General features: G+C 42.9%; 1 protein-coding gene across 2 annotated transcripts; it reads left to right on the top strand.

Moving 5' to 3' along the window:
- The first annotated feature begins 2,811 nt into the window (after positions 1-2,811).
- On the top strand, positions 2,812-14,897 carry steap2 (STEAP2 metalloreductase). 2 transcript variants are annotated; one of them, XM_023950352.1, is made up of 7 exons: positions 2,812-3,055; positions 4,859-4,996; positions 5,110-5,532; positions 7,189-7,355; positions 7,921-8,448; positions 9,838-10,002; positions 14,429-14,897. In XM_023950352.1, the coding sequence occupies exons 3-7, from the start codon at positions 5,139-5,141 to the stop codon at positions 14,720-14,722; spliced, it is 1,548 nt and encodes a 515-aa protein (XP_023806120.1). In that variant the 5' UTR covers positions 2,812-3,055; positions 4,859-4,996; positions 5,110-5,138; the 3' UTR covers positions 14,723-14,897. The 2 variants fall into 2 exon arrangements, with proteins under 2 accessions (XP_023806120.1, XP_004086917.1); XM_004086869.3 differs by lacking the exon at positions 2,812-3,055 and adding an exon at positions 4,535-4,586.
- The last annotated feature ends 173 nt before the right edge of the window (positions 14,898-15,070 follow it).

Below are 15,070 nucleotides of genomic sequence, written 5' to 3' on the forward strand. Positions count from 1 at the left end.
AACAAAACAAAGCCTAGAAATATGAACATAACAAATCAAATAATTCTGTTTTCTTTGCTCTTTCATCATTTTTTAGAGCTGGACTCCTGCATCATTTTTAGCAATAAGTTCATTTCTTAGTGTGACGCCCAGTGTGTGTCTTTGTGAAACATATCAGAGGGATTGAATCTAAAAAAGAAAAAAACTTACTATGAATATCATTTTTAGGTCTTATAAAACATTACAAACTAAATCATAGAACTCATCACTGAATACTCCAAAATATTTGGCATTTTCCTAATTTTGTGAACGACCAACAGTAGAAATCCTCCAAAAACCTCCATCCATTCATAAACATCTATAGTTTATTTCTGATCTCATGAAGTGCAGCTGTTTTCCTGCATTACCTGCTGTCTGTATGTCAAATACTGACACCAACTAAACCACAGAAAAGACACATAATAAAAATGTCTACAATAGTTCATAAATATTGACATGAGCTGAGTGATCCAACAGCACGCCATGATCCAGGAGTTGCGTAATCGCGGCTGTGATCCATGTTCACCTCGCTGCCTGCACCCACAGCCCCTCCCCTTTTCCTTCTGACATATGCGGCTCCTGTCTTAGGCTACGTTCACACTGCAGGGCTTAATGCTCAATTCCGCTTTTTTGAAAAAAATCAATTTTTTTGCAAGGTCGTTCACATTTTCAATTAAATGCGAACTTTTGTGATCTCCTGTGTGACCGTGAAATGACCCAGAAGTGACCCGCATGCACAGAAGAGTCCTCAACGGTGAACAACGTCACTGTTGTTTGTGGAAGTAGCTAACGTTAGCATGGATGTCAACAACAGTGTTGTCAACAGGGGAGCTCTTTTTGCATGTGTGTGTGTTGGGGCCGCGCGCGTGTGTGTTAGAGAGAGGAGAGAGAGCGTAGAGCGCTGTGTGTGTGTCTGTGTGTGTGGGGCGGGGGCACGCATCCGTGTTGTGTGTTACGGAGGAAGGAGAACGGTAATAAAAGAAGGCTTCCCCCAGAATAAATGCTGTTGACTCTTAATTAACCCGCTCTGGAGAATCTGAGGGTCTAAACGGGGAAGTGAACCCTGAAGGAGGATCCTCCTTCTGTCCCCCACGCTTCTGACCACGGTCAGAAATAGAAAAAAAAAGTCATTGCGGGAAAGGTTCAAGACCACGCTCGGCCATTTAGCTGGAAATGTTTTCAAAAACCGCCCGGTTGCGATAAGAGCCCTGGAGTTTGGCCTGAATAGAGCTGTCACCCCAAATATTAATCCAATCGGGGACATCGCTTCCCTTCCACTGACTGGTCTCAGCAGCATCGTCCGCCATGGTTGATGTTTACGTTCTCGTTCCCGCCTACTTCAACACAGAATGATGACGTTTGTAGCGTATCTATGACGTACGGGTCAGATTCATGTGGCCTGGCCGTTCAGACGGAGGTCACATTTGAAAAGATGGGATCTGTGTCGTTCAGACTGTCATGAAAAGATCAGATACAGGTCGCATAACGGCAAAAAAGTGGGAATTGGGTTGTTTCAGCCTGCAGTGTGAACGTAGCCCATGACGGGAGCTCGCAGCTGCGGCCCAGAGATGATTGTTAGACTGAAAGACTCCCAATTAGTGTGATTCATCCAGCCACCGATGAGTTGCGCCCCCCTCTCGAATTTTTTGACTTATGTTCCAAATACTACCACAAAAGAGTGAGAAAGAAGATTCTTTGTTCTGATGAGACCAAAACTGAACTTGTGGGGGTTAATTCTAAGCAGTACGTGGGGCAGTGTGCATGCATCTCTACCCCCACGTGCACACTGTCACACTGCTGCTTCATCCCTCCTCCTCACCCACAGTGTATTGAGAAGTCCTCTGCCTGTCTTAGTATCAGAATTTCAAACTTTCCCTGTCTCTCTTCCCCCTGTAAAAAAAAAAGAAAACGTAAATCGTAATAAATACATTAAAATAATAAAAACCAAAACCAAAAGGGGTTTGTACAAATATACAACTTGGTTATCCGAAGACACAGAACGTCTTACTGTAACAGTAGAATGTGTCCAACACAACACTGTTTACTGAGTTGTTGGACAGAACAAGTTAGAAAAAGAGTTTGTGAAACTCAAATGTCAGTTTTCTAGAAATGCTTCATGCAGCTCTGAGCTTCAGGAGGCGATGTGAGAAACTACAGAGGGACGAACACTGTGTCCTCATGTTCAATTGGAGGCGCGATGCTGTTTGATGTTGTCGACTTAAGAAAGAAGTTTGACTTTTGTTCATATGCAGAGGTGAAACGAAGATTTTTTCCTCTGTCTTTAATTTTCTGCAATTTAATAATAATAATAATAATAATAATGCTAATAATAATAATTATAATACTAATGATATTAATAACGCTGATAATTATGATAATAATGCTAATAATAAAAATAATAATGATAAAAATAATAATAACACTAATAATGCTAATAATAATGATAATCATAAGAAGAAGAATAACGCTAATAATGATAATAATTATAATAATAATAATAATGATGATAATAATAATAATGATTATAGTAATAATACCGCTAATAATAATAACGATAATAAGAAGAATAAGAATAACGATAATAATGATAACAATAATAATAATTATAATAATAATAACGCTAATAACTCTAATAATGATAATAATGATAACGCTAATAATGATGATAATAATAATAATAACGCTAATTACGCTAATAATAATAATAATAATAATAATAATAATAATAATAATAATAATAATAATAATAATAATAATAATAACTCGGCCTGTGCTTACAGGTGGGGCTTTAGTTGGGACATTTCCAGCGGTCCGTGAAGGCAGCATCAGGGACACGGTGTGCTGTTCCACATCCACAGGAATTGGTTCCGTAATTTCCGTGCAGCTCATCTGGCTGAGACGCTTCATTCCGGCGGGGGGGTGTTGTGTTTCAGGAGGATCGTCGCTGTTTCTGCTGCGGGGGGGTCTCCGCGCGTTCGAGCCTGCAGCATCAGCAGTGCAGCTCCCTGGAGACTGAGGACGCGCCCGCTGCGTACACGTACGTACACGCTTTCTTCTTTGGAACAGCGACCGGCCTGACAGGCTGTCCGGTACCGGTACCGGTGCCGGTGCTGCAGATATCCAGTCTGTTATTCTGAGCATTCAGAGCAGCGGCTTCATCATGTGGGCCAAATGGAGAAAAAAAGAGATAATTTAACTGTAGTATGTTAAAAACGGCATGTGATCATGGCTCACCATCATGTCTGCATTACATACATGTAAACTGAAGTCTGATCAGGAGTTTCTTTAGGAACAGCTCTGAATTGGGTCATTTACAGGTCATGTGCAGGTCTTAGTTTTCAGGGAGACTAAACATTTGTTTTCATGTTTTTGTTCTACTGAATACGTCAATGCAAACTGCTGTTTTTGTACGTCGCATTTAAACCTTCTCAAGTGTTGGAACTCGAAGCTGAGTAGTATTAAAGAAGTATCTATCTATCTATCTATCTATCTATCTATCTATCTATCTATCTATCTATCTATCTATCTATCTATCTATCTATCTATCTATCTATCTATCTATCTATCTATCTATCTATCTATCTATCTATATATATAGATATATATCTATATCTATATATATCTATATATATATCTATATATAGTGAAGGAATAATAGATATATAGATATATATTTAAACACACACACATATATATGTATGTGGGTGTTTTCTCCTCCAAGCTCGGGTCCTCTACCAGAGGCCTGGGAGCAAGAGGGTCCTGCAGTATCTTAGCTGTTCCTAGCACTGCACTTTTCTGGACTGAGAGGTCTGAGGTCTTTCCAGGTATCTGTTGTAGCCACTCCTCCAGCTTGGGGGTTACTGCCCCGAGTGCTCCAATTACCACAGACACCACTGGCACCTTCACTTTTCAGGCTTTCTCCAGTTCTTCTCTGAGTCCCTGGTATTTCTCCAGTTTCTCATGTTCCTTCTTCCTGATGTTCCCATCGCTTGGTACTGCCACATCCACCACAACGGCTTTCCTCTGTTCTTTATCCACCACTACAATGTCTGGTTAGTTGTCCATTACCATCCTATCAGTCTGGATCTGGAAGTCCCACAGGATCTTTGCCCTCTCATTCTCTACCACCTTCAGAGGTGTTTCCTATTTTGATCTTGGGGTTTCCAGTTCATATTCTGCAAACATATTTTAAACAGTTAAATGACTCTTGCAGGATTAAAGGATAGTTTGCAGTAAAAAGCATAAAGGTAATAAGTACAACAAAGTTGTAGGTGAAAAAAATACCTGTGAACTGGACTGAAATATATGTACATATATATAAATACACATATGTTAAATGATACAGTTATGTTTCTAATGTTGTTTTTCCTTCTACCTACAGTTGTATGAATAGAATGTCATTTGGGTCTTCTGACATCCATTTAACCCTTGTGCTATCCTGTGGGGTCCAGATGACCCCACCCTTCCATTGACGTGTTCTCCCTACCATGACAAAGGTGGATAAAGGTGGAAAGATTTCATGTAATCCATGGACACCAGTGAAGATCACAAATCATTGAAGAAAAAAGGTTCAGAGCACTGTCTAGTGGGTCTAGATGACCCAACTCCCAATGTTAACCCTTGTGCTATCCTATGGGGTCAAGATGACCATTGACGTGTTATTCCATGACAAAGGTGGATAAAGGTGAAGAGGATTTCCTGAGAAATCCCAATGTCAAAGTGCCTAGGATAGCACAAGGGTTAAAGTTGTGATTTCTTACACTTATTGAGAGCCATAACTTTTGGGCATTAATATGCAGTAAATAAATACAGTACATTCTTTGCTTTTGCTTTGTCATAGACTAGACCCCAATCAAATGGACATTGCCAATTAAAGCCAAACTCCGGAGCTTGAGGGCTGGTGTCCTGCTGGCTTTGCTCACATCATCTTGACCAGTCTGCTGCTGCTGACCTGGATCAGGTCTGATTTTCCAACAAGGTGGGGAAAGGGAGACTTGATTAAAACACAAGCAGGACAGTGGCCCTCCAGAAGTCTAGTTTTTCACCTGTGAAGTAGACTTTTCTAATATAATACCTTTATTCCACCTACAGGCTGGTCACATCTAAAGTCAAACAGAACAATGGACTCTGCCTTCATAATAGGACACAAGAGGAGCCCTGGCTTGATGTCTGCTTCCTCTGCCCACCACCTCCATTCAGCTCAGACCTTCTGGGTGCCTAAAGTTGTGAGAGGCAGAGCTGCAGATTTAGGACCTTCTGGTCTGAGGCCAGCTCCAACCACACTGGGAATCTTGGGCTCCGGTGACTTTTCCAAGAGCCTGGCATTTCGGCTGTTACGTTGTGGCTTTTGTGTGGTGGTGGGGAGCCGTCATCCCAAACTAGCAGCTCAGTCGTTTCCTCACGTTGTGGATGTTACACACTATGAAGACGCTGTACAGAAGGTGAACATCGTGTTCCTGGCGATCCGCCGTGAGCACTACTCGGTGCTGTGGGATCTCAAGCATCTGATGGCAGGTAAAGTTCACACGTTCCTTTAGTCCTTTTCAAGAAGAACTTTTAGCTGACTTTTTTTGTCTTGTGTTTTATGCCTGACTATGTTTATTGGGTTTTTGCTGCTTTTGGCATCCCATCCAATTAGTTTTTTTCTCAGGTTTAATCTTGTTTAAACATTGTGAATCACTTTCTTGAGTCGCTCGCTGGGTGCTGTATAGATAAAGATTTACTTGCTTACTTACCCTTGATGTAAATAACGTACCAATGGCGGAGGGTTTTAGACCTGGAATTGGGTTAAAACAGCCCAAAAAAGAGCAGCAGACTCTTATGAAGCTCCATTCACACCGGCAGTGTCGACTCGTGTTCAAGCCATCACTTCCAATGAAAAGTCTGTGTGAATGCCTGGAAGCCCCTGTATCGGGGTTCTGCGTCGAGAACCCTCGTGTTCACGCGTCGCTACGCAATACTTTAAATAGTTCGCGGGCTCTACGAACAGATCGGGCGTTCATTGATCATACGCTGGAAGTTCAACCAACAGAACTTTTGTCTGCTAAATCGCAAAACAGCTGAACTTTAGCCAATTGGATGGAATTACATGACACAAAGCTTTTCGGCTACCTGGAAAGCTAAAGTAGGTTAATTGGCAGCCGACTGTAGCAGTTAAAGGGGGGGGGGGGGGGGGGGGGATACCGGCAGGATCATTATGTCTAACCTTCTTTCTTTTTCTTGTTTTTCTTTTACTGACGAATGACAGAAGTGGTTCTGTTTGAGCTTTATTCACACACTGCTCAGTGTGGTGTCGTTGTTTTATTCTGTCGTGGTTTTGTTCTTGAACTACATTGTCTCTTTTATGACATGACTGCTATTTTTTTCTCTGTAGTAGTCAATATACATGCTGTTGGATCGATGTTTCATGACTGAAGACATGCCTGTTAACTCATTGTGTATTTTTGAAAGTCATCTAATGTGAAAAAGTTGTCTTCAAAACAAAGAAAAATGGTATTCAAACAGACATGTCAGACGTAAAACCAAATGCATTGATATTTTTTTGCAACATTGTGCACAAAGTATTAGTCTGTGCACAAGTTTCTCTGTATGCATACGCTTGATTTTTGACAGATTTCTAACCCCATATGTAGGACAAACCACTGTAGTAAATCCATTTTTCAAGTAAAAGTCCTAGTTTTGTCCGTTAAATGCAGCTTTTACTCTGGAGTCGAAGGCCTCTTTCTCTTTGACTCATTCTACAGTAAGAAACCAGACAAAGAAGTTGAATTTTTGCCGTCTTTATTAATTTGGGAATTTCAATTTAGCTGTAATGTCTTATGTGTGAGAGCCGGAACAGAAGCTTTAGGAAGGAAGAGAATGGAGGGAAGGTAAAACAACTGAAGGGATTGTCTAAGTGATGGACAGAAGTGGTGAAGAGAATCTGAGAGTTTTCAAACTTGAGTTTAGAATCAGATCATCAATAAACATATATAATGTCAATTATATTTTGTTTATGTGCTGCCCGACACCATGTGACCCACTTATGTTCGTGCACATGAATGCCTGCATTGCATTAAAACTTCAACAAATTCACTGAATAGTCTGCTGCATTAAACAGCATTTGCATCACGTTTCTCTTCCAATGTGTTCTCAGGTCAGATGTCTGTTCTTTGTCCTGCTGCTTCACAGGTAAGATCCTGGTGGATGTGAGCAACAACAGGAGGGGGAACCAGTATGCCGAATCCAATGCAGAGTATCTGGCCTCACTTTTGCCCGACTCTGTTGTAGTGAAAGGTTTCAATGTCATCTCAGCATGGGCCATGCAGCAGAACTACCCCCAAGACGCAAGTACACAGGTATGAAAACATCGAAACAAATGGGGACTCAAATTAAATGGTAAATGGTAAATACTCTTAAAGCACTTTACTGCCTTCCATAAAAACCCACAGTGCTGTACAGCCATAGTCCCATTCACACACATTTACACACATACACACACTGATGGCGGCTCCACTCCCAACAACAGTGCATAAGTGGGGTTCAGTGTCTTGCCCAAGAATGCGTTGACATGGCCAGGCAAGGCGGGAATCAAGCTTGTGAGCTCCCGATCAGAGGTCCACCGCTACATCTCTGTACTACAGCAGCCCCAAATTAAGATGATTGAGTTTTTTTTTGTGTGTGTGTGCAAATACAATATTCAAAATCATACAATGTGATTTCTGGGTTTGATTGTTTTTTAGATTCTGTCCCATTTAAAGTGTATCTATGATGAACATGCATGACCTGGATCAGGTCTGATTTTCCAACAAGGTGGGGAAAGGGAGACTTGATTAAAACACAAGCAGGACAGTGGCCCTCCAGAAGTCTATCTTTTAAGAAGGACAACTTGCAGAGTCTTTGATATTTTTTGCCCCTCCGTAGGTCTTTGTTTGCAGTGATTCTTTGGAGGCTCGACAACAGATTATGGAATTAGCCCACCAACTCAACTTCCAGCCAGTGGACATGGGCACTTTGTCCTCATCCCGCTATATTGAGAATATTCCAAGGCGGTTATTTCACGATTGGAAAGGTCCTGTCCTCGCTGCCGTGGCCTTCTCTATTTTCTTTTTTTCGTATTCTTTTGCTCGTGATATAATCCATCCGTACTTTAAATACAAGCAAAGTGACTTCTACAAGATCCCAATAGAGATAGTGAATCGGACCCTGCCCACCGTCGCTATCACACTCCTGGCCCTGGTGTACCTGCCTGGCCAGCTGGCAGCGATCCACCAGCTGTATTATGGTACCAAATATAAACTTTTCCCAAAGTGGCTGGAAGGCTGGCTGCAGAGTAGGAAGCAGCTTGGCCTCATCAGCTTTTTCCTGGCTGCTGTCCATGGACTCTACAGCCTCTGTCTGCCCTTCAGACGGTCTGAGAGGTACCTGCTGCTCAACACTGCTTACCAACAGGTCAGTGTTCAAAAATATCAACAACAGAACAAGACATTTCCCTGATGAGTGGCAATCCTGTTTCATGTCTTTGTTTATGTAATTATTTCATTTACATGAAAGCAGTATATAGATCACAATTGTGTGCGTGAATGTTGTATGCGTGTTGTGTGCACTCGTGTCCGATGAGTTCAGTCTGAAGTTGTCTTTTCCCGTAACCAAAAGTGCGTTTGAAAAAAAGGTGGAGCTTATATCATGTGGTGAAAAGTCGTCACCACATGTATGTAGTAGTGTGGGTGTTGTTTGTCCCCTCCCCAACTGTATGAAGGGGAGTGAGGTCCGTCATATGACACTAAAAATCCCACTCTGATCATCTCTAGATCTGTTTTCAAAGCAGAGGGCTCTTTTAATTCTGATTATGCTGTCTGTAGCCACAAGCTAACATCAACGGCGCTAAAAAAATGGCGAGCAGTATAGGTGCAATCCAGCTGTACAGTTCTAAGGCAGATTCCAGTTTGGATGAGGAGGAAAACAAAGACGTACATGAGTGGGTGAGGAGGAGGAGCGAAGAAGTGAGATTTTTCAGTAGCTACGCCACAAATCAGAGTTTTTCAGACGGAATGTTTTCATCCTCTCCTGATCCATCACCAATACAAAAATATGCTGTTTTAATCCTCAGTTCTTTAGTTTGTGTCCTCCGTCATGAGAAAATGCTTTAACCCTTGTGCTATCCTAGGCACTTTAACATTGGGAGTTGGGTCATCTAGACCCACTAGACAGAGCTCTGAACCTTTTTTCTTCAATGATTTGTGATCTTCACTGGTGTCCATGGATTACATGAAATCTTTCCACCTTTATCCACCTTTGTCATGGTAGGGAGAACACGTCAATGGAAGGGGGGGGGGGGGGTCATCTAAGATAGCACAAGGGTTAAGAACGTGTCCAAAACACCAAAAACACAATTTTCACTGGAGTGGGTCTCTAAGAGTGTGGACAGGTGTCCTTTAACTAGTAGTGTGATTATTACAGGTAACGAGTGGAGGACAGAAGAGCTTCCTAAAGAAGAAGGAATAGTTTCTGCCCCATCAAAAGCTGCAGTTATCGTACGATGTGATTTTTGTGTTCTGTTTCTGCCTTCCTGTCTCTCACAGTGTTTCTTTGAGAAACATTACAGACCTCTCATCTTTTGAAGTGGACGTTTGTCCTGAATTGAATGATTTCATTGATACAATTGTGCTAATTACAGAATATGAACACTTGTATTAGTCCTGAAACGGGGAAATGTCTTGTTTGATGTTTAGTCCATTTTTCTCACAACTGTGGTTGTCCACAGTGGCACTTTTCCTTCCCAGGACTCAAACTAGCATCCCAGATCTGTGAAATGAATGTTGCCTTGCTCTGTGTTGGCAGGTCCATGCACATGTGGAAAATTCTTGGAATGAGGAGGAAGTGTGGAGAGTGGAGATGTACATTTCCTTTGGGATTATGAGTTTTGGGCTGTTGTCTATTCTGGCCATCACATCCGTTCCTTCCATCAACACTACGCTCAACTGGAGGGAATTTAGCTTTATACAGGTAAGAATGTTCACCAAGAGAGTTTTTAAGCACGGCGCAGAACTCTGCTTTATTATTGTAATAAAGAGTGGTGTAGCTGTAAACCCATGCCAAGGATTATATATTCACAATAACCTAAAATAAAACATTTACATACAATCAGTTATTTCTACTTGACCGAACATGTGCCAAGCAACTCCACATGATTTTATGTCTTCATTGATTCATCACATGAACTCAAAAGACTGAACATATAACTCCAGAAGTCCCACTGAAGCATTTTTGATGCAGCCAAAAATACTCTGTAGATAAGGGTTTCTCTATTGGACTTAAAGCAACTTTATGAAACAATCTGTATTAGTGGGCAGACAATATATTCCACATTTAGAATGAATGCAAAAAGAATAAAACATGTAAATACAAGCACTTACAAAAATTGTAGGCGAAAGTGTGATAGGCATAAAAATGTGTTTTGAAATATGTCTAAAAAGCATTTACTAAACGTGAAAAGTATGATATTAAAACGGCAAACTCTTGGCTTGAAAAACAATCTTAAAGAAGGAAGACAAAACAATATATAATTCTCTAAAGTCCAAAGCTTAATGTTAAGTCGGATAAAGAAAAGAACAGAAGAGCCTAAAAAGCTAAACTCTTGGGATGAGCATCTCTAGAAGTGAGAGAGTTGTCTCTGGTGCAGATTTAAACGGACACGAATGGTGCAGGAAACAGAGGTGATGAGGAGGTGATGGACAAGTTTGGTAACCAGGAGACTAACGTAGAAGGACAGATGGTGGTTTGTTTAGCAAAAAAGATAGAAATGGCTCTAGTGAATACGTTTTTTGAGAAGAGACAGGAACATTGGATAACCTATAAGAGTGGAGGTAGAAGCACACAGACAGACATGTAATCTGAAGGAGATCAGTGACTGCAAACTAGAGGTAGTGAGAGTGTTTCCAGACAGCATAGGATGGTGGTGTGTAGGATGACCATGGAGATGAAGAAGATGAAGAAAGAAAGGACAAAGGCAGAGCCGAGGACAAACTGGTGGAAGCTGAAAGAGGAGGAATGTTGCATGACTTTGAAGAAGCAGTCAAAAACAGGCTGTGGTTGGTCAGGAGGAATCCCCAGATGACTGGGGAACTACAGCTAATGTGGTCAGGGAGACAGGTAGGAGTGTACTTGGTGAGTCATCAGGAAAGAAAGTTGATAAGGAGACTTGGTGGTGGAATGAACGATGTCAAATAGGAAAAAATCGATAAAGGAATGTGGGCATGGTAAACAAAAAACGATCGCAAAAAAGTTATGACTGCTAAAAAAATTCGGATTTTTTATTAAAGAATCGGCTAAAACCCAGATAACTTTGTTGAGTATATCCAAACAAAGTTTTGAAATCATTACGTGATGGCGACACAATCTACGGTTTGGCGGCCATTTTGTGCCAAAACCTGCTTTTTTGAGATTTTTACACAATATGGAAAAATGAACTTTTTTTAGAGCGATTTTCATGATTTTTTTTTTTTTTTTTACTTTTCCTGTCCAACAGCTGGGCAGGCAGATGAGGAGGGCCTCTTGTGTTGAACATATTTTACTTTAACAAGAGGGGTTATTAATCTTCAGACAAACCAGAGGTATGTCTGAATAAACCCCTTTTGTAATTGAGGCCAAACTTAATTAATTTCAATCATATTTGAAAATCTTTGGTGTTGGACCGGACGGAAAAGGAAAGAAGGGAAGAAGAGAGAGGGATGTTAAAGAGAGGGGGGGATTGGAGGGTGATAATAGGAGGGGGAGGGGGGATAAGACCATGAAGCAGCATAAAGCAACAAGTTTACTGAATGTTTATCATTACGGTAAGGTTCAAATGTAGTACAAATCTCAAAGGGCGGGGCCTGTTCACACACACTCAAATGTTATCAACACACCTGCTAGCTGTAAAAATGTCCACATTTCAACATGTACACAAAACAGATAGTGTTCACACACGCAGACTTATGCCTTTAAACCAACTAGTGTGAAATATTTCATTCATTCAATCATGCAAACTATTAGTGAAAATGTGAGCTAACACCTGTGCTCAGGTGAGTGTTTATGTTCTTCTAAAATGGATGGTGGAATGTGAAAAGAAGGAGGAGGAGCGCCCAGCCACCCCCACACCCAGACCCCCGCCGCAGCAGCTGCGGCAGCCAGAACCCCCCAACACCACACGGCAGCAGGCAGAGAACAACCGCCCCCCGGGCGACCACTTGCTACCCAGGCCAGGGCCAGCAGGACCGCCGCAGGCCCCCAGAGCCAGAGAGCAGGGAGGCATGGGGGGAAAGAGAGCGCCGCCCCTGCCCAACTAGGAGAGCAGCCCCCCCGCCGCGCCAGGAGGGCCCAACGCAGGGCCCCACCCGAGAAGGGCGCCCACAGCCCCAGACGAGCACCCCATCAACACCCAGGAGTTCGGGGCATCACCTTGCCCCAACCCCAGGTACGAGCCAGGACCCCCCAAGGGAGACCCACTCCGCACTCCAGGCAGCCACCCACCCGGCCCACGGTTGGTCCAGGAAGGAGCAAGGCAGGGGCCCGCCGCCCCCGCCCAGGAGGGGAGCACCCCGGGGAAAAGGGGGGCCAACGAGGGGTGTTGTAAACATGGCCCGACCAGGCTCGACCACAGTTGGAAATTTGGCGGTGCTGCTCAGGGGCAAGGACCAGAACCCACCCCACAGGGATAAGGGACACCCCCGGCTCAGATGTAATGTGAACCCTTTCCCTGCACGGAGAGAGCACTGCCGGGCCCAGGAATCCGGCACCCAGGGGACACGGCCACCATTGCCAAGGGCCCAGTACCCCCCCCCCCCCCCCACCAGGGATGGGGTAGGGGACAGATGGTCCTAGGTCCCTACTTCCTTGCAAAATGTGTGTGCGTGTGTGTGTGTGAGGGTGTGTGTGTGTGCATGTGTGTGTGTGTGTTTATGTTTGAATGTATATTTTGAGGAGTAAAGGGTGTGTGTACTAAGGGAGTGCAGTTAAAATTGGCAGGTAGGGCATTGAGGGGACATCTCCTGATTACTCACAGTGATGTACCCTCACCCTTCCCACCAAGGGGCCCTAAATGTCTAAGGTGTGGTTAAAATTGGGGTGTAGGGTGCTAGGAGGACATCTGCTGCTTACTGGCAGTGATGTCCAAGCACCCCCCCTACCAAGGGCCCTACATGTCTATTTTCATGAAATTTGACTCACATGTCCCTAGCGTAAGTCTGCAATCACCTGGAGTTTCGTCGACCTTTGACCTCGGGAAAAGGCCGCCATCTTGAATTTTCTATTAAAAACACCTTTACCACCATATTCAAACTTAAACTTGTCGTTGGAATATTCATCGATCGTCTCGAAACTTTTTGGGCATCAATGGAAAGCTACTGTGGAAAAAATGTTGGAATTAGGAGTTGTAGATTTTGAACGGCGTGCACGTGAGGAGTCAGCAAAGTGCCGCACTGTTGTGTGAATGTGCATGAATGGTCCCGGTGATGGTCAGAGGGGCCGTAGGCGCGAAATGGCAGCCACGCCTCTGTCAGTTTGCCCCAGGGCAGCTGTGGCTACAACCGTAGCTTACCGTCACCAAGTATGAATGAGGAGTGAATGAATAATGGACATAATGTAAGCGCTTTGAGTGTCTTGAAAAGCGCAGATAAATCCAATCCATTATTATTATTATTATTATTATTATTATAACTTCTATGTTTTTCAATGGACTACTGTGAAATTTGAATGCATGCATTCATGCCTGAAACTGAATACACTGAAAAACACTGGATATGGACATATAAGGAATGTGGGCATGGTTAGCATAAAACCACTGTTGCTAAGGACAACAAAAAGTTTACTTTTTCCGATCTGTCTGAAACTGACGTGGATCTGTTCGTCATCCCGAGGCGACCAAAACATAAAATGGTTGCTATGGAGATAAAATCAACAGAAATGCCGCCATTTTGAAAAAAGAGTTTTTTTTAATCAACTTATGACACATAGCTTTCACCAATGGAGCAATGTGTTTTTGAAGTCAGTTGATGATACTGATCGCTAAGTTAGCACTTTTAGCTATATTAGCATAACTAGCATAGTTAGCATAATTAGCATTTTGAGCAATGTGTTTTTCTGAGAGAGTTGATGATGCTGATCAAAATATCAGCACTTTTAGCCACATTAGCAAAACTAGCATTGTTAGGATAATTAGCATTTCGAGTAATGTGTTTTTCTGAGAGAGTTGATGATGTTGATCGCATTGCTAGCACTTTTGGCCACATTAGCAAAACTAGCATATGCAAGTTTGACTATCCTTGATCAAAGGTGGGCGGTGATGGCGGCGGTGGTGCGTAGTGTTAGGCGTGGAAGGTGGGCTGCGTCTGCGGGCCATTCAGCGCCGCTTGCGGCTTTAATTATTTATGCATTCTTCTTGTGTCTGCTTCAGTCCACTCTGGGTTACATCGCCCTCCTCATCGCCACCTTCCACGGGTTGCTGTTTGGCTGGAAGCAAGCCTTTGAGAAGAATGCCTATCACTTCTACCTGCCTCCCAGCTTTATGGTGGCCCTTGTTCTGCCAGTGTGTGTCATCATGGGAAAGGTCTTCATGTTGATGCCCTGTGTGGCCTGCAAGCTCAAGAAGATTCACATGGGAATGGACAGAAGTCTGCATGGGTGCCGGCGCCTGGAGCCTGTTGGATCAGCCGCCAACGTGTCACCTGAGAGAGTCACCATAATGTGATCAGAAAGGCTGATCCATGCTTAGAGTAACCTTTAGCCATTTTTCCAGTCTGAAGCCATACATATTTCACCAAAAATGTTTGTGCTGTTTATATTCTCAGACATTTGTGAGAAACATACATTCCAACCCCTTGAGTTATATCTTTAATAAAGAGAAATAATTGATAGTGATTTTACTTTGCAGAACTGATCCAAGCTTCCAGCCCAAAGGCCTCCAACCTGAGGCGTTCAGAGTCACATGCACCTTTTTTATTGCTCAGTTAACCCTTGTGCTATCCTAGGCACTTAAACATTGGGAGTTGGGTCATCTAGACCCACTAGACAGTGCTCTGAATCTTTTTTCTTCAAT

The sequence above is a fragment of the Oryzias latipes genome, chromosome 20 (genome assembly GCF_002234675.1).
Source record: "Oryzias latipes chromosome 20, ASM223467v1".
Lineage (NCBI taxonomy): Eukaryota > Metazoa > Chordata > Actinopteri > Beloniformes > Adrianichthyidae > Oryzias > Oryzias latipes.

Excerpts from the sequence above, each read along its gene's own strand:
- steap2 (XM_023950352.1), top strand. The coding sequence starts at position 5,139 with ATGGACTCTGCCTTCATAATAGGACACAAGAGGAGCCCTGGCTTGATG. Across the intron at positions 5,533-7,188 it reads TCTCAAGCATCTGATGGCAG|GTAAGATCCTGGTGGATGTG; the intron begins GTAAAGTTCACA and ends GCTGCTTCACAG. Across the intron at positions 8,449-9,837 it reads TCAACACTGCTTACCAACAG|GTCCATGCACATGTGGAAAA; the intron begins GTCAGTGTTCAA and ends CTGTGTTGGCAG.